We start from the raw sequence: 24,009 nt of genomic DNA on the forward strand, positions 1-24,009 counted from the left end.
GCGCGTACGTCAATGCGGTAAGAACAGCACCGCCGTAAAGTAAATAAGTCGTAATATTTTCATGGTGCCGCCGCGGCGGGCATCTCGCCCGTTATGCGCAGCTCAAATAAACAGATGTGTTGATTTTTATACAGTAAAACTCGCTTTTGAGAGCCGCTCCACCCCGGCTTTATCGATTCCCGCTAACGTTTATAAAAATTTACAACACATTTAATATCGAAAATCACAAAAATGTTTGCAATTTAATCATCGTGCGATCTATGGGTTTTAAACGAAATTAATGCTTTTTATTTTTTTTTTTTGCTAAAATGACTCATTTCTGCGTCTATTTACGTGTTGTAAGACGCAACAGTCGAAGACGTGTGATTGTTTGCGCCGAAACGTCCCAAACGATTAGTCACGACGTATCCCGTATTGTTAAATCGAGCCGACACATTTGTCCGATGTCAACAGAAACGCATCGTGCGTGCACGCGTGAATCAGCTCGATACAATTAATCTAATTTAAGGTTATCGGGGAGGCAATGGGACGGGCTCGCGTCGCACAGTCTCGCGCCGCCGCCGCGCCCGTCGCATCGCTTGCACTCCGATGCATGCGCTGTCGTAAGCGTGCAAAGTTTAGGCGCATGTAACCGTAAGCGTGCAAATTTTAGGCGTACGTAACCGTAAGCGTGCAAAGTTTAGGCGTATGTAACCGTAAGCGTGCAAAGTTTAGGCGTATCCACGTTATCCGATGCGTACGCTATCAAGGACGATCCATGTTATAGTTTAGTGAGATGCCGCAGTCGGACTGTTCTGTTCAAGTTTCAATAACAGTGCAACCGAATCGCAACAAGTTACAAGTGTTCGTTGACGTTTTCATGAGTGAGTGTTGGCTATTTTTTTTTTTCAGAGGTTTATGGTACAAATTACATGTCAGTTAGCGTATATCTATATTGTATAGTAATGTTATGAAGAGGTAAAGTTATAATTAAGTTTAAATTATAATAAGATAAAACAGAGAGCTCGCTCAGCGAAAAGTCTCTTTAAATAAAGAAAAAAAAGAGGTAAAGTTTGTGGTGGATGATCTCTGGATCTACTAACCCGAAAAAAATTGAAAATTATTTTACTAATTGAAAGATACGTTATTTATGAGTGTATATAGTTATATTTTTCCCCGAATTCCCACGGGAACGTGAACTACGCGGGTCTTCTATTCGTCAATAAATTCGTCCTTTAAGCCACGTTTCTTAATTATGTTGAGTACATCCGCAGTTGAAGTGCAATTATCACCATTAAATCCCAATTCCCTAAAAATGTTACTTCATAATATTTTCGAAATTAATTAAATTAAAATTGTGCTGTCCAGTTTTGGACTTTTGTGCGTACTCGTATTTTGTGTTTAACCATTTTTAAAGGCGTCATGATCTTTTGCTTTGAATAACCTTATTTCCAAGTCGTGTAGGTCTAAAGTAAAAAAAGAAAAAGAAGAATAAATAATTTATTGCACACAAAAAAAAAATAGTAAACATTCAAAATTAATAATTGAAACTGCAAGTAAGAAAGATGTGTGTCGAGGTAGTTAGATAGGAGTGCTTAATTTTAAAACGTAAAAGTATACGTTTGTGCGTTTATCGGTTGTCGGGTGTAGGTATAGATAAAATTTGCCTTTAGTAAGTTTAGTCTCATTAAAAATCAGGCTATCCAATATAGACTTTAGTTAAGAGTTTGCAGATACTTACTTGAAAAAAACATATACTTTTCCCATAACCAAAATTATTAATTAGTCTTATACCATCATGAGTATAATAACTTCTAGATCTAAAATGGTAAATTTATAATATACTGTTTTTAGTTTCACCATAAGTGTTTTTGTAAGATCTTTTTCTGTATCTATTTTGATATGATACTGCCGGAAACTTCGACTATTGAATATATAATACTGTATGAAATAAGGCAGATACTTGTACCTAAATCATTCATAATGATTTACTGCATGTAAACAATATTAAGTTACGTTAAGACACATTACAGAAAAGCAATATCCTCAAACGAGAATCACGCGGCACATTTATAATCCCAACAAACGATAGGCGACACTGAAATAATAGGCTGTCAAAAGGCATTGCCAAATTTTCGGCTAGTCGCTATCTAGCGTCGAGTGACGCTTTCGACGGTCTAGTGAGTCATTTCTAATTATTTTATGATGTGGTAGCTGAGTACTTTGTAGTGGACAATTAGCTGGACGACTTATTCGATTGGAGACAGTTGACGGTAGTAAAGTTAAGGGGATTCACCTATAGACTTCGTTAACCGTAGATTCACCTGCGTAGTAGTGATAATGATGATTCCCATGGGAACGGCTCATGTTTGGCTCAATGCTTGGCAGAATGAATTGCAGAGAATTAAGAAAATTGTCTGGTATGTAGGTTTCCTCACGATGTTTTTCCTTCACCGTTTGAGACACGTTATATTTAATTTCTTAAAATGCACACAACTGAAAAGTTGGAGGTGCATATCCCGTACCAGATTCGAACCCACACCCTCCGGAATCGGTGGCAGAGGTCATATTCACTGGGCTATCACGGCTCACAAGTAGCTTGGTGATTATGTATCTTTCCATTGGTGAAAAGATTTTTATTATCTGTTCAGCATTTTCAGAACCAATTTAGCATAAACAAACAGACAGATAAATCTTTTTTCTTTATTAGGTATATTGGTGTAGATAGCCTACAATCAAGTTGACTGAAATTCAAAAGTTTCTACCTCTATTGACGTACCTGTTCCTAGCATGAGAAAGGAACATTAGTTACTAGCAGACGCCCCGTGGTTTCAACCGCTTAGTTCCCGTTCCCCTGGAAATACGGGAATGAAATTCAAATGGTCTACGACACTCAAATAACGTGGCTATCTATTGGTAAAAGAATTTTCAAAATCGGTTCACTAAATCCGGAGATTGCCTCTTAAAACCTCAACCTCTCAAACTTTACCTCTTTATAATATTAGTATCTTTTCTCTACTCTTTTCCAAATAACGTCATGAATTTGATTGAAATGAGAACTAATTTTTATGTATATACTTGCTGAAGCAGATGATAAGTGGAAATTCAAGCGAAAGATGCAATTTATTGGAGCCTGCCATCTGTCATGATGTTTTTTAATTTAATATTTTTACCTATGCCCAAACATCATCGCATTTCGGCCTAAAGGTTATGGTTGTGAATTTACATGCTCGTGAGGTTTAGAATTATTATGCGTCAAATTGACGGACACGTGGCGAACTATAATTTTATTATTCACTAGCTGACGCCGCGCGGTTTTTCCCGCGTGGTTTCCGTTCCCGTAGGAATACGGGGATAATATATAACCTATAAACACTGAAAGAATTTTTCAAATCGGACCGATAGTTCTTGAGATTAGCGCGTTCAATCAAACAAACTCTTTAGCTTTATAATATTAGTATACAATATAGATTACAATTTTGTAATTTGTATCGGGCTTTTTTTTTACTAGATTTTAGTACTAAAAATTACTTTTAATTACAACGAAGTAGTAAAAATTAAAAAAAAAAAAAAACGTTTATTCATTAAGTAAAGTATTACATACAAGTTGCAAGAGATTCCTGTATTACTGGGTACTAGGTTATATTAACTGTTCATCGACATTTTGATTTCCCTTTTACAGAAGATTTATTTTGATATTTTATTTTAAAACATAAGATTGAACCATATCTCAGACTTTTCTATCCAAATTATCATTGTAAGCTTTTGCTTTTGACACTTGCAGTGTAGATTATCCCTATAAAGAGTATATCTTGATCATGCGTATACAATTTAAACAATACACAGACATTATGACATCCTCTCCACGTACAAATAGATGTTGCAATGTTTACTCTATTGTTGTACTTGTACAAGATCTCAAACGTCGTAACACCGGCCTTTGAAGCTCCCGAAATAATACTGTTTATAACGTCCCGTTTATCAGATAGACCCTTTTGCACTTAAAACATGTTTGTTGTTCTCGTCAGATTTACTACTACAGTTTCCTTTGTAACGGTGATTCTCGTACGTACTCGTAGGTATAGGTCACGGCAAATAAATTGAACCAAAATGGCGGCCATCTGCGCATGTTCATTTATAAAGAAAAGTGTGAAACGCATGCTCCGTGGTTGTTGAGTTTAAATTTTTAAAATACCTAATAGTGGCTTACTATATTATAGTATTAAAAATTAAATACAACAAAAGGTTAATATATGTACCTATTACCTACTTATATATGTTGTTAAGGGTTTGGTATTTATGTATATCACCTAAAGACTCCAAGTAGTCTTTAGGTCTTTAGTTTCTCTAATAATAATCAGGTCTTCAATGCGTTTACTTTCTTTTACAGTTACGAGTATGTTAACTGTTGATAGACATATTGTAGCTTCCTATGTTTATTTAAAACATATCAATTTTCAAAAATAATTGTAAACATGAAAAACTTAAAAAGAGCAAATCATGTTGCTCTCTTTAAAGTTGGTTGTGGTCGTTTATAAATAGTTTTTAATTAAAATTAAATAAAATGTCAACTCTTAATGTAACCCTTAATGGGACCTCAGCGGTGTCACCGGAGGGAAATTGTAATTGCGTCAACGTGTTGCTATGGTTACGCGTCAAGACTCAAAAACAAGTTACTGTGTATAGTTACAACTTAGAGGCCGCGACCTATACTTAGTACTTCGGTCATATGTGAACATGTTTCCCGTAATAATATCAAAACAATTAATGTACGTAGGTATCGGAGAATAAATGGGGAGCGGTGAGACATTTTGCAGACGGCGCTTAGCGTGATTCAGTCTGGAATACGATTGCCTTTATAGCTTCTGATGGTGATACGCAACCGGGACGTTGGCATCGCGGAGAGAAGTGACTAACCGGTGCCCGCTCTAGATACAATCAAAATATGTGACAAGTTTATTTCTATTCGGAACAACACATCTATATTCTATCTTTCACTGTAGAAAGAGAGCATGTGGTAGCTAGACGTGCCACATTTTATATAGGCTGAAAGTTCACCTTATATACATTTATTTATTTATTATTTTTATTTACAATCAGTTACACTAACTAAAATAATAAAATGTAACTTAATTATTAATCACTACCATGCATGAAATAAAGAAGAACAGTAAATAAAAGATAACTTAAATATCACAAATAAAGAACATACACACTAGTATTAATTATTATTAACTGAAAAAGAAGAAAAAATTAGAGAAAAAAAGAATATGAAATAAGGTGAGCACATTTTAGTCATAAGAGTACCAAGTAGAGATGTTTTTTTTCCGAAAACTGTATAATAATTCAGAGTAAATGTTAACTTTAGAACTGATATTATTATAGGTACTTAATCTAGGAATCTAGGAAAGGAGTGATAGGTTTACGTGGATAATTAAATAATAAATGCTTTTTTATTGTATTCTTTACAAGTTGGCCCTTCACTACAACCTCACCTGATGGTAAGTGATGATGCAATCTAAGATGAAAGCAGGATTAATTGCTAGGAGGAGAATGAAAATCTACACCCCATTCGACATCGTACTGGAACGCTAAATCGATTAGCGGTACGTCTTTGCCGGCGTCTTTAAATAGCCACGGTCGAAGCCTCCCACTAGCAAAAATCAAATAAAAGCAACCTTTGTAGCAAGCGGTAAAATGTAAATTTTTATATTGTCTACGGAATATCGTGAAGAACCATGTCTCCAGTCCTTATCCGACCTTTTTTCATATATTGCTGGATTTGATGAATGGACCGTAATAATGTTCAAATCAGAGTCATTTATTAAATAATAAATATGAGTTTTAGACTACACTAAAGCTATACTCGATTTGCACTGTTTACCAACAAACAAGTTAGAAATAAAGGTAAAAAACGCATGTCATTGTATTGTTTTTTTTTTATATAAAATGTTACTCAAAATATATTAACTATACCTAAAACTTATCAATCAGATTTATTTTCCATAATAACACGGTCTTTTCTGATAAATTATAGGGGAATTGGAGTATTGGTCATATTTAAAAAAAAGATATCGCGAAAATTCTTTTTATTTTTTTTTATAAAAGGCATGTCTCGGTATCGCAGGCTCAGTCCACTCGGAATAAAACTGTAAAACAACATATTTTTATACAATCGAATGTATTTTCAACTAGATGATACGTAATATAATTGGACTACATTTGTTTCTTCTAGGTTATTTATAGAGATTTTATAACAAAAATTTAATTATAGCATCCATTCGTAATGCTAGATTATAAGTATAGAAAAGTTCTATAAGCTTGATTGATTTATCTCTAAATAGTGATATCTAATAACATACAAGTAACTCAGTGAACAATGAAAAAAAATCAATGACTGCATTATATATCTTTATATATACGACAACCCGACGCCCCGCGGTTTTAACCGCGTAGTTCCTGTCCCCGTGGGAATATGGGGATAAATGACACTGACAAATAACCTAGATTTCCAGTGGGAAAATAATTTTTAAAATCGCTTCAGTAGATCCAGAAATTACTTCACAATACCTATCACAATTATAAATATGATGAGTAAAGGTATTTTTTATCGCGTAAACGTAACTATCTCTTTAGTGCAGTAGTAAGCCTATATGTCTTCGAGACACGATATCCCAGGTTCTAAACCTGGATCGGGGTGTAAAAAATTCAGCTTTTGTTTCTTTAGAGAAATCTTCAGTAACAATTCTCAGCTCAGATTTGGGAAATTATCACCAACGCATCTCTGTACCACATAACTTGAAAAAAAAGTCAAGTCGTCGGTAACATGTCCCAGTGATCGTTAGTCTCATATAAGCTAAACAATTTGTTTGTCGCCTTGCTTTAATGTGATTGGTTTCTTGCGTAACTGTCAAAGCTTAATCGGTTCATCCCCTCTCCTACAAGGAAGCCTGTAGAATGAGCCGTTAAAATCTGCCTATTATGACGATGATGATTTGTATTATTTCTACTTAACTATATTTTAATACTCTAACGACGTCGCGAGCATTCTCTAGTTCTCGATATATCTCGCTGTGATGAACATCTGCTGATTTTTTTGACGACATAACTAGGTCGGGGCTCGCGCCTGCGTCACTCGGCCGTTGCTTACCAGAGCTTACGTTTACGCAAAAACGTTACTCCTCTGACCTCGACGGCGTCTTGTTATTCCGTGCTCGTGTAATATCGCCCACCCAGAACAGTGGTCGTTTGTAAGACTTGATCGCGGTTTGATTTACTTGTGTTAATTTTTTTTAGTTAATTCGTCGTTATCAACCCATATTCGGCTCGCTGCTAAGCTCAAGTCTCCTCTCAGAAAGAGAAGGGTTAGGCTCACACGCAGATACAAATTTAGAAAATTCTCTGGTATACAGGTTTCTTCACGATGTTTTCCTTCGCCGTTTGAGACACATTGATATTTTATTTCTTAAAATGCACCCAACTTAAAATTTGGAATTGCATGCCCCTGACTGGATTTGAATTTTTAGTTAATTAATACCTATATTTTGTAAAACGATATTTTGCACGAGACGTTGCACCAGAATAGAGCAGGGCTAATATTGTAGTTATATGCGATGACGGATTTTTGAAATAAAAATATCTTATGGGAGGGTAAACCGCTTCGTAACGTAACGAGTTACGATGCTCTCTGTCTGGCTTCCCTTTATCTCACGCATACGGCAGCAGGTTATGTCACTTGTCATTACTTGTCTAGAGTTGTGACACTCACACGTTTTTTGTGGTACGTTATTATTTCACCATGCATGCTTTCTCCAGGGGATAAGACATTTTTTCGATGCAAACTCGCAGGCAGATTGACTTTTTCAGACGCTTCCAAGAATTATCGTCATATTTCAGTCAATTTACACAAAACCTCGATAAATCCTATACCGAAACTTTCCTAATAAATCATTCTAGCTTTTGTTGGACACCGCATGAAAATGTGTTCAGTAGTCTTAATTTAGTACGGCCATACCTATCGACTCTATAATTTGACCACTCTACGGTAACTTGGTACAGAATAGCATTATCACCGAAAATAGTCTAAATTCAAACTCAATAATGTATTATTCAATAACAATAATTTTTAGTTCAATCGAAACATGGAAGAGGTCTTTCCAAGATACGATAAAACCAACATTGACAAATAACACATGAAACGAAAGTTTTTAAATAAGAGTTTTTTATGTTTAATTAAACTGATCGCCAGTATCTTTATATAGTTTTTAGTTTATAATAGTAAACATCACCCGATCCGTTTTTCGCGGAAAGCTTCGGAAAGCACGTGATACACGCATACGTAAAATGGCATTGAAAAACTCTATCGAGGATGCTGTTATACTCATTACTGCGATATAACTAGGGTTGCCAACATTTAAAAAAAATATTATTAATTATTTTTTAAATTTAGCCATAAAAAATATAGTATTTTACGGAATAAGCGGAAAAACACACATTTTTTAAGAAGAAGTATGAGACATTAGGTATATGCTTTCTCACGTTTGTCACGTTAATAATATCGAAAACCAAAAGCTCCTTTATCGTTAATTTCAAGTTCGGAATTCGATAATATTATAGACAGTTCAGATTCGATGATAATATCCATAAAAAAGATGTGTTTGTAAAATTTCATTGTTGAAAATTTAGTAATTTTTACATCTATACTAATATTATAAAGAGGTAAAGTTTGTAAGTTTGTAAGTTTGTCACATTTTTTAAATGGGGTAATCTTCGAAACTACTGGTCCGATTTTAAAAATTCTTTCACCAGTAGAATGCTACATTATCGGGGAGTGCTATAGGCTATATTTTATATTGGTATCATATATATTAGCCGAGTTAGTACAGTTTTTGTCATACAGGTCGGACTGAAAATCCTCATAACTAGACTTATTCGCATGCGCTGCCTTAACTATTGAGTAAAATTGAAATTAATGTATGGAGACTTTATGTATCTTTAAAAGTTCTACAAAAAAGTCCGCGACACCATATATCTATCTTCTATATATTAGCAGATATAGTACCTTTTGTGTTTTAAAAATTATTAATTTTATATAAATAGGTTTACGTCATTATTTATACAACTAAACTTTAATTCTTATTAAAATAAATTATTTAATAATCACAAGAATATTATGGAGATAAGATTTGTCCTTTACAGTATGTTAATTACTTAAATAGTTTCGGAGATAATACAAACTTTCTAAAAGACGCAGAAATTCCGCTATATGACGCCCGGCGCTTTCATTTACGTAGTTCCCGTTCCCGTGTGAATATGGGGATCAAACATAGCCTATGACACTCGCAAATAACGTAGATTTCTATTGGTAAATTAATTTTCTAAATCGGTCCAGTAGATCCAGAGATTACCTCCTACAACCACACGAACTTTATACCTCTTTATATTATTAGCATAGAAGTCTCTATTTCTCTTGGTCATACCACCACTCTCGAAGGACTGGACCGATTTTGCTAAGGGTAGGAGTAAGATAGAAAAGTTACAGGGTAGGGTAGGGTACGGGTAGGGAAGCGTAGGGGTAGGGTAGGTTTAGGGCCGGGTTTAGGGTAGTGGTAGGGTAGGGGTAGAGGTAAGGTAGTGGTAGGGTAGAGGTACGGGTAGGATAGGGAAGTGATAGGGTAGGGGTAGGATAGGCGTGAGATAGGGGTACGGGTGGTATAGGGGTAGGAAAGGGATAGGGTACGGGGAGGGTAGGGGTAGGATGGGGGTAGGGTGTAGGTAAGGTAGGGGTAGGGTAGGGGTAGGGTAGGAGTAGGTTTGGGGTAGGGTGGGGGTAGGGGTAGGGTAGGGTAGGGTAGGGGTTCGGTAGGGTTGGGGTAGTGGTAGGGTAGGAGTAGGGTAGGGTAGGGGTAGTAGTAAAGTTGACATCGAAATTTACGCGGACGAAGTCGCGGGCGTCCGCTAGTATTATATATTTCTTAAACAGTATATAGTACGCAGACCCGAAATATAGTACAATACTATGTGTTATAGTATGACTGGCAACCCTAGATCTAACTTTGCTATACCTAATAGTAATCTATATTTCTGTATTATTTATACTAATAATATAAAGAGGTAAAGTTTATGGTATTGTAGGGGGTAATCTTTGGATCTAAGCCGATTTGAATAATTATTTTACCACTAGATAGCCTCGTTGTTTGTGAGTGTCATAGGCTATATTTTATCCCCGTTTGCATGAGAATTCGGGGTTAAAATATAACACTACGCGGGTGAAACCGCTAGGCGTTGGCTAGTACTTGCACCTATAATCTGAAATGTTTTAAACTAATACTTTACTAACGGTCATATGGCAAGGAATGTGATTCATTGTTTTATATCGACATCGTGGATGATTTTTATTAATCGGCTAAAGTTAGACATATATGATCATCGGACATCTGGAATTTATATACTCGTAGGACTGAGGACTCATAATTTGTTTACATTGATAGTAAAAGTTTACGACGAGTTTCAATCTGTTTGAAATAAAATCTTAGGGTACAATTTAAAAATCCGAAACAATATCAATATAGTTAAAAGCCTCAAAAACAATTATTGAAACTTTTTTTTTTACTCTTATATCTACGAAATATTTACCACAGTTTTAAATACAATTACAATTTTATGCTTCATTCTTAAATGATACATTAGGCTTAAATATTTTATTCGAGTTGTAGTTGTTTATTCAAAATTCAATATTTTTCAATATTTTAATCTGTCCAATAATTACTTAATTTTGTAGTAACTTTCTGATTCGTGATGATAGCAGTTAACAGCACTAGACAAATAACTTCTTAAAATCTTTTGCATGTAATTTTTCAACCGTTTCTTAGTATGTATCAGCAATATCCACTAGAATGCAACAACAGCAAATTGCTCCAACATTAGTCATAGGAACGTCTGCGAATAAGATGTTACCTACATAAAAACAACGGTGAGTCAGTGCCGAGATAAAACACTAATTTGGAACAATAGAGTTTTAATTTAGCTAAGTTGAGAGGTAACGTGCCTTGTAACAGTTCGGGAGCGAACCTCTGCAAATACTCCGCTGACTCATATATGTTTCACAACGATACTTCTGCCAATCGGTTTTGTATAGCTTCCTGTTGCTTTACTATTAGTGAGTTTTTCTCTCTCACACTCAAATCTATACTAATATTATAAAGCTGAAGAGTTTGTTTGGTTGCTTGAATGCGCCACTCTCTGAAACTACTTGTCTGATTTGAAAAATTCTTTAAGTGTTAGATAGCGTTTATCGAGGAAGGTCTATATATTATCACGGCTAGGAAGGCTATATATTATCACGCTAAGACCAATAGAAGCGGAGCACTAACGAAGAATGTTTCAAAATCGGGGATTTTTCCTATTGAGAGCTTACGCTGCGTGCGCTGCGTAAACGGTTGAAGTTTCGCAAAAATCATCTATGACGAAATTGTTCCCCTCCCCTACAAGTTCTAAAAAAGTCCGCGACAATACTTAATCTATCTTAATGTCTATCTTTTAAGGTTAGCTCATATAACCTTTTTTATGCTAACCAAATTTGTTATTTATTAATGCGTTATTTGCGAAGGTGTTTTATAAACGTGGTATTTATTTGGATAACGAATTAATCCTTATCCAAATAAATACCATGTTTATAAAACCTTATTCATCACCAGTATTTAATACTTTTATAAAACTTGCAAAAATATAAACAGAAGTGGTTTAAAGTTTACATCGATTTTTATGCGGACGAAGTCTCGGGCGTCCGCTGTAGGAGATGAGTGGTTAAAACGCAAGAATCGTAAGTAATCCTTTTGCAACAGCGCGTAGAATGTACAATTGTACAGTCTGTCTGTACACCACGGTACATGACTGAATATCATTTTAAAATTAACGTTAATTATTATGATGTTGAGTTGTAGACAAGCTGCTATTGTTTTGCATTTGGCAAAAGTCCCTTCCTCTCATTCTTAATTAATTGAAATTATACAGCACATATCCGAATGTTCTCATGGTTTTATTGAGTCATTTGCTTGTACTTCCTTGTCCTATTTAAAATAATATTATTTTATATTTCATTCAAAATCTTCAACTGTATTCAATCATTTTAACATTTTATTTTATGTAACAATTTATTGAATTTAGTTTAGCTTAAAATCAGTCGCAAACTAACATTTTTACCCCTCAAAATCTGTATAATATAAATAAAGAAATATTCGTTGCCAAGACAAAAGAGCTCAAACACAATGGTCAGCATATCATTATTAATATAGAGGTTTCTATGGACACTGTTCGACTCTGTAATCAGAAAAACTCCATGTACCATATCATTGCATTGTCTTTATCATCGAAGAAGAAGAGAACAATCAAACGTCAGGAATGGTTTCTAGTTTAGTTTCCAAGATTTAACCTATACAATATACATACTAATAGAACGAGATAAATAAATTCTTCGCATATATATTTTTTAATTTTCATGACGCAGAGAACAGTTTCAATTGAATCAAAGTACTTTACGTTCTAAGCACGCTCGATCGTATATCTGTAACATCTCGCTACAATCGCAGTGGAGCAATTCTTTGATGTGATCTGGATACGATCATGAAGGAATATAGCACATTAACAGAGACTGGCCCAGATCTGATTTTACCGTAGAAGTTGGCACGAAATTGTAAACTGCCCTCTTTACAATAGGCTCTAAATACCATGTAGTGTTTCGCTGACAGCGTGCAGACCTCTTTAATGGTTTGTATCTTCCGAGGAAGGCATTCGAGACCGCAAAGTTTTCTTCAACGACTATATATCATTTTCCGGTTAACAATAAAATCCCATGTTTTTCACAAATGTCTATGATGTTAGCTTTCGTTTAATTTGTTCACTTTTTTTTTTCATTTATAAATGGGAGGGTTTGAATTCGGTACTTTTACGTATATTTTTAGAAAATTATAATATAAATATAATATATAGTCAGGGATCTCTAAATCAGGTGTACAAAATGTTCTAGGGATCCCTGACTAATAAACATACCTTTATAATATAATGCACAAGTGCGTGAGTAATTAAAGATGAACTCACCTCACTCTCCGTTCTCCTCACATCCACTTGATCGGTTAGACATCACGCATGATCGCTTATTGTATGGCCAACTCTAACTTTATAAAAAAGAACTCAATGACTTTTTGTTATCCTGACCTCATAAAAAGACTCACCCTGGATCATAATAGGAGCACGTAACCAAACCACATAGCCATGGAATCCATGAGGCAGTGAAACCTATACATACCTTATACATTATTGCTGATAAACTAAACGAATGAAGATTCCATCTTATAAGCATCAAGAAAATCTTGTTAACATTTAGAATAGTACAAATCATCGATATTGCCTCACCGCTAATTTGGAAACTCACGTATTGTCCCTTATTTTTTTAAATTTTATAATTGTACACAAGGACGCCTAAATCCGTACGGCAGATATTTCCGGATCAAATGAAAGTGTCTCGGGTGAATCAGACTTTTTTAAAGGCTTGTATGTACGACGTAATTCCCTGTCACACGTTTGAACGTGATTCAAACATTAAAAGTTTGGACATTCAGTGGATTTTTTGGCACTCGACTTTAAAGTAAGCAAGACGGCACTTCAATCTCTGCACCCTAATTATGCCTGTCACGATAAAATGTCCCGACTTCTTTCGCGTCTATTATTAGTGCAGTGTACGTACATTTCCACTATCAATAAGATGTGTCAACGTCAAGATTAGTTTGTCTGACGTTTCCCTTGCCTCCGCCGTCGGGTTTTTATAGACCGAGAGCATGCGAGAGCTTGACGTACCTCATTTTAGGAAGGCAGTTTGGTCAGCCCATGCCCGCCATAGATTAGAGAGTTTGGTCAGTCGTGCCTTTAAAACGTAGCAGGTTTCAAGGCTTCAGATCCTTAATGATCCAACGTAATTTATTATTTTGTGAAGAATATCATGTCCCCAATCGACAGACCGTTAGTTTTGTGGCTATGAGAGAGAGAGAGATATTTAATGTTCGCTTTAAAAAAACCTTGTTCATCTCGGGATGCTCGATAAAATTACTTAAACTTGCGTGAGAGAAAGGGAAGCCAGACAGAATAGCGCCGTAACGCGTTACGTTAAGAAGCGGTTTACCCTCCCAAAGAAGTTATCACTATTTAAACTTAAACAGTGTTTTTTTAAATAGACTGGCCACTGGGTACATTATTTCTCATATTATTCTGAGGAAAATATAATAAAAATTTATCCCCACTTTACATGTAGGGGAGGTTCACTAAAAATATATATTTTTCAACATTTTATTTTACGTTTTTGTTCACTTTTTTAATGTAAATGGTCATGCTAATTTACACTTTTCTCGTAGTAATGGTCTCTGTGCTGAACCGTAGACAGACGGAACTTGGAACCCTAAAAATACGCTATATACATGGACGGTTCAGGGTTGCTATCTTTCAAAGCCATCACCGTACTTACCTATGGTAGGAGCATAGACTGACAAACTTTCAGAATTCCTTAAATATATCTGGCTCTTACAGGCTATCCATTAAATACTGTCTAAGAGAAAAAGACTGTCACTTCATGGCCAGTTTCCGCGAGATGTCAACTGATGACGCAATCGGAGTAGTCTGATCGTGCGCCAAATCGAAAACATATTAATGCCGCCGATCAAAGAGGGATCTACTTTATTAGATTTATGGTATGACTCAATCGATACGGCGCAGACGGCTCTCCTTGCAATTAGAACACCGGTGGTTCCGGCTTGAATTAAAAAAAAAAACAATATTAGTCGTGTCTTTTTGAACACTATTTTAAAAAGACTCTGGGTTTTTCTGATCCTGCCGAATCCGTTTCCCGAAACTTTCACTTGGGTATCTTAAGAACAAGAGTGAATAGGCACCTTCTAGGCAAACGTGACCCATCTTAGACTGTATCTACATCAGGTTAGATCATAGTCAAACGCAAGCCTATTTGCATTAAAAAAACTAAAAGTCGAGACTTTATGTGACTTTTAAACTAAATAAGTCTAACCTATAAAGTTAAAATTCATAATGTTGATGGTACTAAATGAACCTATTTATTAAATGTAGCCCCCCACTAGGTGGACCAAAAATATCGAGCTGGTTTGCAGGGAGCCGTTTGGAGGGACCGTTGTGCTTGGAACTCCATGCAAGAGTCGTATGTCCAGCTGTGGATCGATCTATCAGCTGATAATGGTGATGATGATGATGATTATGTGTTACTCTTCTAAACCCACCGCATATTATAAACGCTCATAATAATTTCGCTCACGTGATTATTTCGATGCAACCTGTCCGTTCTCAAGGTATTGGACTAGTCAAAGATAATATGAACAAGAGTGCAATGATTTATTCGATTGTTATAAATAATCCCGCCAAAGTGCACGATGCGATTGTTTGAACACAGTGTTGCCAAAATAAATTTCATTGTCATTTTCGAGCCTATCTAAATCGTTGCGTATTTGACACCTGAGTCGTCCCATCATGAATGACTTTCAAGTGTTGCCACTAATAGTAACTGCGGTTAAAAAAGGGGGTTCCAAAGCGACCTATACGTACTATTTCATTTTCAGTTTGAGTAAGGATGATCCTAAGATCATTCACGTCCCATACAGTACTATAACTTGAAAGTGCCGGATAGAAAAAGTAAAGTAATCACGATAGGTCGTATTATCCTAAGGATATTTTTAACAGCCAAGCTGTATTTGCCTCAGGAGTTATTGCAGTTCAAAAAATTATGTTTTCCCATAGCTTTTTAACTTCCAAGATTTGACGCACAGTTGACAAGACAAGTTTAATAAAAGCTTCTAATGTAATCTCACATCATCTACGTCGATGTGAGATGATATCAATTCTGCGTAGTTGTCGTGAATCTGCGTGACGCATCCCCGGTGACCCAAGTATCGTTTGGAGGCGATCTATCACCACGCGCGACTACGCCTCAACCCTGTCAGCACTTAGCGAGTGCGCGTTAATTAGCGCACGAGCGTCGCTATTATGCACGTATGCACGTATTTACACATCCACATCAATGATATTTTACTAAAGACCGATATCTACTGAATCCGGTAACAATAAATGGTACAAATTACATACAGGATATACTTTTATATACATACTTTTGCTATATATATATTTTTAGATATATACTTTTGCTAGTGAGGAAGCTCTGTGAGCTGATTGAATGCTAAATGAATAAATGAAGAAGACCCATGTACTATTACTACGAAGAGGTTTCATTAAACGTTTCCTGACACGTATGATTTGTGCACCTTTAAAGCAAAAGTGAATGATATCTTCTAGGCAAGCGCACTCCAATCTAGACGTTATCATTGCTTTCTTTCATCTTTAGCTGTTGGAAATCAGGAACCTCATTTATCGGTGAACTCTTGATGACTGATGTGATCTGGTTGTTATGGTATCGCAGGAATCGTAAAGGACATTTTAAGATGTCTAAGAAGCTTTTGTATCGAGTTTGACGCCTGTGCACAACAATATCAGAACAATACGCATACGAAGGTCAGAACGTCGCTTGAAGCCGAAGTTAAGTCTCACAAGAGCTGTTCTTAGGAGTTGGTCTGTTCCCCACCTTCTACTGTCTCAGAACTCGGCTCTGACAGCTTTAGTGCTGTCTCTCTGGTAATAGTGATCTTCTACTGCGGTCCTGTTAAAGAGAATCAACACACAATCAGAAAAAAGTTCTGTAAACGACATATAGGTACGCCGCGCAAGAATTGCACCCAATTTTTAAGAAAAAGAGAACTGTTAAATTCTTAAAGAAAATGTTTAGAGGTGTTCCATTACGTAAGTTGTATTTTGTCACACCTGAAAACAGCTTAATACTTGGTGAAGATTGACGAGAAATTTGGCTGAATGGTCACTACAGGAAATTGCAATGACAACAGCAAATGCGTTTTTGGGATTCCTCAGTAAAACCAAAAAGAAAGCCTCTGTTTTACTTATCTGCCGGTGTAATTGGGCTTGGTTATGAATACACACCCGCTAGATGGCAGTAATAAAAAAAAATAATAATAATAAACTTTCATAAAATTTCAATTCGGCTGATCGGCCTTCGGATTAGGCTTTCAATAGATATTGGTAGAAATCATAAGATTTCACTTGTAAATTTATATACTTTTTCTTGTTGGTCGCCAATAATTTATTGGTTGCTTGAGTAACTGTTGTACTAGCCAAAAAAATTAACATTGTACATACTCTTAACAATACTTAGTTGTTACGTGGTTAAATACGGTTTCGTAACAAACAACTACTCCACTTCCGCTGTATATAAAATTTATGCATCGGATTATTCTGGGCACTCTTTAATAAAGACTCGGTAAGTTATACTCCGCGAGTAATGAGCTATTAAAACGGAGAACTTGGCACGGCGGCCGCTCCATTATATTCTAAGGGCACGTGAGTATAGTTTGATATCGTTATATCATGCTGCGATACGGAAGTGAGGCTTTCGACGTTATGGTGCCATCATCTTGATATATAAATGCGAAAGGTCATTCATCACGAAATCTCAAAAACCGCTAACGTACAAAGATAAAGGTAGTTTAGAGATAGTAGAGATCCGCTAACACGATTTTGCGAGAGGGCCGGATTAAGGAGGTTTAAGGGCGGACTATGTCGCGGGCGTCCACGAGACCTCTAGTTAGCTAAAATAAAAGCAAAATTTTGTTTAAAATATCTTCAACTAAGCTAGCTACTGCCATCCGTGTGACGTGTTTTTTATTTCAGAAATAATGGATGATGATAAAGGAAAACCATGGATTATTCCAGGGTAAAAGTAACCGAAGCTCTGCTAAAAGTTCCATTTTATTTTATCTAAATTGGTTCAGCAGTTTAGTCGTGAATAGGTAATTGACCGACGGATTTCCACATTTAAAATATTAGTTTTGTCATCTTCGTTAGCCTATTTAAATGGCCTAACATCATCAGGGGATTTGCAGCTTGGACTTACCAAGCTCCCATGTGACTTTGCGGGCTTTCAAGTACATTCAGATGTCATCTGACCCTGATCTGAGTCCGAAACCTTGACGTGTTTTGTGTTGTGTTGTGTGTAGATTAGGATATCCCAATTAGCTATTTTAAAGTTTCCTTACATAAAATTTACAAGAGACCTTGAACTTTTTCTCCTGTTACTTCAATAGACAACAAAACATTACCTATTATGTCAATATAAGAACAGAGATTCGTTTGGTTCGGAAGCAACATTGGTTTTGCGCACTGCACTTTTTGTCAGAGCGTGCCACGAGCGATCTGTGAGTTAGGGCCGCTTATGACGATGCAATCGTCTCGACCGTGAATTATTAGCAATATGCAATGGGCCGGTCCAACCAACAGTATAAAATATTATGGCAGAACGTTACAAATACCATCGCTGAAACGTCAAATTCTTATAGGTTAAATGTTATTGTTTTTAACCGACTTCAAAAAGGAGGAGGTTCTCAATTCGGTCGGTATTTTTTTTTTTTTTTTTTATGTATGTACACCGATTACTCAAAGACGCCTGGACCGATTTCAAAAATTCTTTTTTTGTTTGAAACGGTATAGTCCCCATTTGGTCCCATTGCCATCATGACAAGATCTGATGATGGAATCCTGGAGAAATTGAGGGGAACTTTCGAAAATTATATGGGTGTCTAGTGTGTTTGTAAACTTTTCCATTTAGTACCTTTGAGAAATACAAAATTATGAAGGTTTAAAATCGATCTGATGATGGAGTCATAAAACAGACGAGGGAACTCCTTGGCGATTTACAGCAGTTACCTTGTGTTTGGGCTTGATTAATTTGTATTAATGAGAACTTTCCACATAGATAGGTTGTGACTGTCATTTAGGGGTTTGGTGATAAAGACCAAGGACAATTAGGGGAACTCCTTAACAGTTTACAGTAACTACCTTGTGTTTGGCCTTGATTAATTCGTATTGCTGAGAACTTTCTACCTAGATGAGTTGTGTCTGTTATTAGGGGTCTGATGATGAAGACCAAGGTCAATGAAGGGAACCCCTTGACGGATTACGGTAGCTACCTTGTGCTTGGGCTTGATTAATTTGTATTGCTGAGAATTTTGTACCAAGATGGGTTGTGACTGTCATTTTACACTAAAAATTGAAAAATAATAAAAATTTTATTAAAAAAATACAACGGACTTCAAAACCTAAAAACGTACCCACTAAACTAAAAAGCGAATAATAAAAATTTTAATAAAAAAATACAACCGACTTCAAAACCTAAAAACGTACCCACTAAACTAAAAAGTGAAAAATAACATCATAATATGTTCTACCTGCTGATCAGTATGAAGGCGGTGCTAAGCCGGTGATGTATTAATTCAAGTCATGTGAGAATATCTTATAGATTTAGATTTTGCAGACAGTGTTGTTTCATGTGGTCCTGTCAGAAATGGCTTAAATTGAGACAACACCGGCTAAGCACCGCCTTCATTCTGATCAGCAGGTAGAACATATTATGATGTTATTTTTCACTTTTTAGTTTAGTGGGTACGTTTTTAGGTTTTGAAGTCGGTTGTATTTTTTTATTAAAATTTTTATGTCTTATAAAGATATCCTAAACCCTATACCCGTTGGTCACAGACCAGGGCTCTGCTCGGAGTTTTTCTCTCTGACACGCGCTGTACCCATAAAATGCTAAGATATTTGTCTCTGATAAAATAATCATTGAACGGGATAACTCGGTAAAGGACTAATTCGTGATCGGAGAGACTCGGCAGGGGGTCACCCTCTCACGACGTCTACGAGTGCATTGGGCGACGACAGAGGCGGAGGTCGTCGACCGCCGCTGCGCGCGCCCTGCCGTCGAAAACGGCAGAAAACCTCACGAAGGGCGGCAGCACACGGTATCCGCATTTAGCTCGGGCTGACGCGGCTGAGTCACCGCACCGCGAATAGCGGCGATTTGTTTGTTGCACCGCCCGCTCCCGGCTCTCCCGCCGATTATTTCGGGCGCGCGGCGTGCGCGGGCGGCGGGCAGTGCTGGCCGCGCGCGCGCCCCGACCGGACGCGCCATGCCCCCGCTGCCCGCGCCCCCGCGCCTGCGCCGCCGCGACGTGCGCGACGCCTCTGGCATCGTCACCACCATCAGGGACACAGTCAGCTGTAGTTGGATATTTTACAGTGAGTGTCGCTCGCCGCCCGCCGCCCGCCGTCGACGTCTCTTGCGCGTCCACTACGCGGAAGTGTCCGTACTCCGTAGTTCGTAGCATTCGCGTCCCTACGAGTACGCCCTGGCCCTCGCCTCGCGTAGCCGCTCCCTACGAACCTCCGTAGTCCGTAGTCCGGTGCGACGATCGCGGTGTTCGTAATAAATAATTTCTATATAACTCGTAGTAAACAACGTCAACTCTATTTAAGTGACAATCGCTCAACCAACGATAAACGCATGTATCTTTAATAGCCCATTGTGCAGAAAGTGTTAACAGATGAATCGTTCGTCGTAATTGACTGCTTTGTTTAGTTCGCCGCTGCCATCTATTTGCGGGAAATGGAATCATACTGAAAGCTGAAATCTAGGTGAAACTTCTGACATCAGCAACTCGAAGTAAATTTAACTTGTGACGTGTTTAACCCTAACGTGGTACTGCGAATGTTTTTTTTTTAAGTTTTAAATCGTCACTAATAAATTTCAGTTCAATAATAAATACTCAAAGTAGAACGAAAAAGGATTAAATAAACAACGTATGTTTTTAAATCGCCCTAAGTAAGTTCAAGCTATTGAAAATATAAGCAAGACATAATTTACTGTGTACTTAGGTATTGTTATGGTATAAATACCTATAAATTTCTTTTAAACGTGGAAAAAATATCTGTAAAGACATTTTCTAGCCCTTCAAGACTAAAAGGCTAATAAATGGAATTTTCCGATATAATCTTGCATAGTTAAAGAAAAATTAAAGACTAAATTTTTCAGCCAGTTTTCGGGAAGCTATGAGCAACATTAACTAAGGAACATCTCCAAAATCGCAAATTCTTATGAAGGAACATGTTTTTAATTTTTTGTTTAAATTAAAATCACATGTTAAGTAAGTCTAAAAGTTTCACCCAAAACTTAGTTTGTTCGTTAATTTGGAAGAGGTAAACCCATTGTGGCATCGCTTGGCGGTATGGCTTTGCCTGTAACTATGCCAATACCTCCAGACCTGACCTAAGCCAATTTATTAATCATAAAACCCTTTTCTGACTAGAACTGAGAATCGCACCCAAGACCTCTATGTTAAGAAATACAGTACATACTACAAAAAGATCAAAACCTCGAGGTTATCTTTTGCTTTGCTTTCCAGGTAACAGCAGCGGGTCTCCGCCCGCAGAGGGCGCCGCGCCGCCGCCGGCGGAGCCCGACCCCGACCTGGACTCCATGCACATGATGCTGGACCCGCACCTCAGGCCCATCTCGCCGGACCTCAGCAACGAGGAGTCCAAGCGAATCTTCGACGAGCACAAGCAGTTGGCGCAAGAGTACCTTAAAGTGAGTACTTAATTATTGATTAGAATAAATCAATCACACGATAAATGGGGCTCTAATTTAGACCCATTTAAATGTAAATGCATAGGTTTTAAAGTGTCGAAGATAGGGATAAGGACAGTTTTTTAAATTGTATATATGTAAATAATAAAGAGTATGCTGATAGTAAAGCGTTTTTGTAGAAGTAACAGGGGTATCTGCGATCATTACTTTCGGAGCTGTAGGGATTTAAAGGGTCATAATTGCGGCGCTGCCACAAATAACTAAAAACGTTCCATACTAAATAGCACGAAAGAATTACGTCGTCGATTCGTTAGAATGTTAGATTTGTATGGGCGTTCAAACATAATTACTAATGTCATTGTTATTTGTGCATTTATATAATAAAAATGTCATATATTTTTTTAATTACATCCATCTAATTAGAGTGCTTTAAAAGATTTTAGATTGCTTTAGAAATTTTATAATCTTATTTATTTTTACATTCTTACAAATCTTTGTTTTTTATGTATTCATTAGTTAATATTGACCTTATTTACCCGAATTTATAAAAATCAATATATTCAAACCTAGTCATCATCCCCATTGATGTTACCTTCGCTTAAGTCATATTTTCAGCCCGTTAACAATGACCCAATCTAAGACCAGACTTTTCGTATATAAATATTCTTAAATAAAATACGACGACCACAAAAATACAACTATACTAAACGTTCGAAATATTACCACAACATATTGAATAGTGCCATCACTGCATTATATTTATTATCGTACGCCAATGTAATGCTCATGCCATGTGCATTCCAACTTGTAACTCACAACTTTGTACCCAAATTGTATACCTACTGCCATGAGGAATGTACGAAGTCTCTCTCCACATATCGGTGTTGCGTTGCCATGGAACACTTTCGAGAACGTTTGGCCACGTGTTTGAAGATCTAAATTTTCGCGCTCGTAAACTGAAAAACGTATGTCTTTCAAACGGTTCTCTACGCAACGGACAAAACAACAAACCCGCGTCTATCAGGTTTCCCATTTCTGCGAAAATGCGAACGCTTTTTTATAAAATAATTCAATAGCCGCCTTACCTATACCATTTATAAATCCAAATCGGTTGAACGGATCTATAGATGATGCTAGTCTAAAATGTTGTTTCATTGGTCCAGTGAGTTGTTTGATTATCACAAGTCAGGTCGAAATACTGAGTTTTGCAGTCTTCCAAAATTTCCCAGGAAGTTGGTGGTATAAATATGAGTGCACGTTATGCCATTGGTCACACAGTCTAAAACATATAATAATAGTGCCGTTGTCGTTACAGAGTTAAATTGTCACCGTAAGGACTTATTTCGCCACCTTCTTTTTTTTGGATAGTCTAAACATAATTTTTCTCACTTTCTTGACGTCTACTTTATGTTAAGTGGCAAAGACAAAATTTGTGAATAATTCGACACTTATCAGAAGCGGTGACAATAGGCCCTAAGCCTACCAATTCTCCTATAACGAGGAAGGCCTGACCCTGAAATGGGCCGTTAAAATGACCTGATCGTTTCATGTAGGATGGGACGGGTGACAGTTCGTTTCGCTCTTGAAAGTTTGCCTGGATTCACGATAATAGTAATAATATAATGCTATGTGATTTTCACTCGCATTTGCGCGAGTCAAACTGTAAGAAACGCTGTAGGCGAAATTCGACATAGATAACATGCCTTGACTTCGTCTTTGGCATAGGTACTCTGTGAACTTATATGGTATTAATGATTATGAACCTCAGTTCAATTTCGTTTATTTCAACTTGGTTTACAAGCGCTTTGAAAAAATCAAATCTTTTTAAAAATGCGTTTCTTGTATCGTCTTAGACTTTTAAAAGTGTTCTCAATCTTGTCCCAAATTGTACTATTTGTAATGTAAACATGATTTCCTTGTATTTCAGATACAGACTGAACTAGCATACCTGAGCAAACACAAGTCGGAGCTAGAAGAACAAATGGACGACGAGGAGCTCCGACAAAAACGGGAGATTATACAATTAGAAAATGAGAAGGTAAATACATATTAATTAATTTAATGTTCCTTGATTTCAATAGCCCCCAAAATTTTCAATAGCAAAATGACTTATTTGATTATGACTAATAATGTTTTGTGCTCTTTTTCTTTGCGATGAGACGAAATAGATATAATATGTAAGAGAATCATAAACAATTACCCCATCCCATCGCACTCATTCTAGGCCTACTAGTCTAGTGGAGTCGGAAAAATATGTCAATCTTCTCCATTAGTCTCTGTTACTCGTCAACTTATCGTTCACTTCCTTTACACACATCTCAATTTCACACACTCCATTCATCTCTTCTTTGACCTTCCTCCTTGTGTCCTTCCACTTGCAAACTCAACATTTTTCTAGTAATATGACTTTCATCCCTCCCTATATATTTCCATACCAAGCTAACCTTTTACTCCTCAATTTTTCTATCACGGACGCCACA

At 36.7% G+C, this 24,009-nt stretch overlaps 1 protein-coding gene across 1 annotated transcript in view; it reads left to right on the forward strand.

The window, feature by feature from the left end:
- Nucleotides 1-24,009, forward strand: part of LOC112045234 (mitogen-activated protein kinase kinase kinase 7) — a 50,910-nt gene that overhangs the window by 21,487 nt on the left and 5,414 nt on the right. Inside the window, exons 8-9 of the mRNA XM_024081339.2 lie at nucleotides 21,345-21,529; nucleotides 23,457-23,567. Coding sequence (XP_023937107.2) covers nucleotides 21,345-21,529; nucleotides 23,457-23,567 — 296 coding nt within the window. The remainder of the gene's footprint in view (nucleotides 1-21,344; nucleotides 21,530-23,456; nucleotides 23,568-24,009) is intronic.

This window comes from Bicyclus anynana, chromosome 19 (assembly GCF_947172395.1).
Source record: "Bicyclus anynana chromosome 19, ilBicAnyn1.1, whole genome shotgun sequence".
Lineage (NCBI taxonomy): Eukaryota > Metazoa > Arthropoda > Insecta > Lepidoptera > Nymphalidae > Bicyclus > Bicyclus anynana.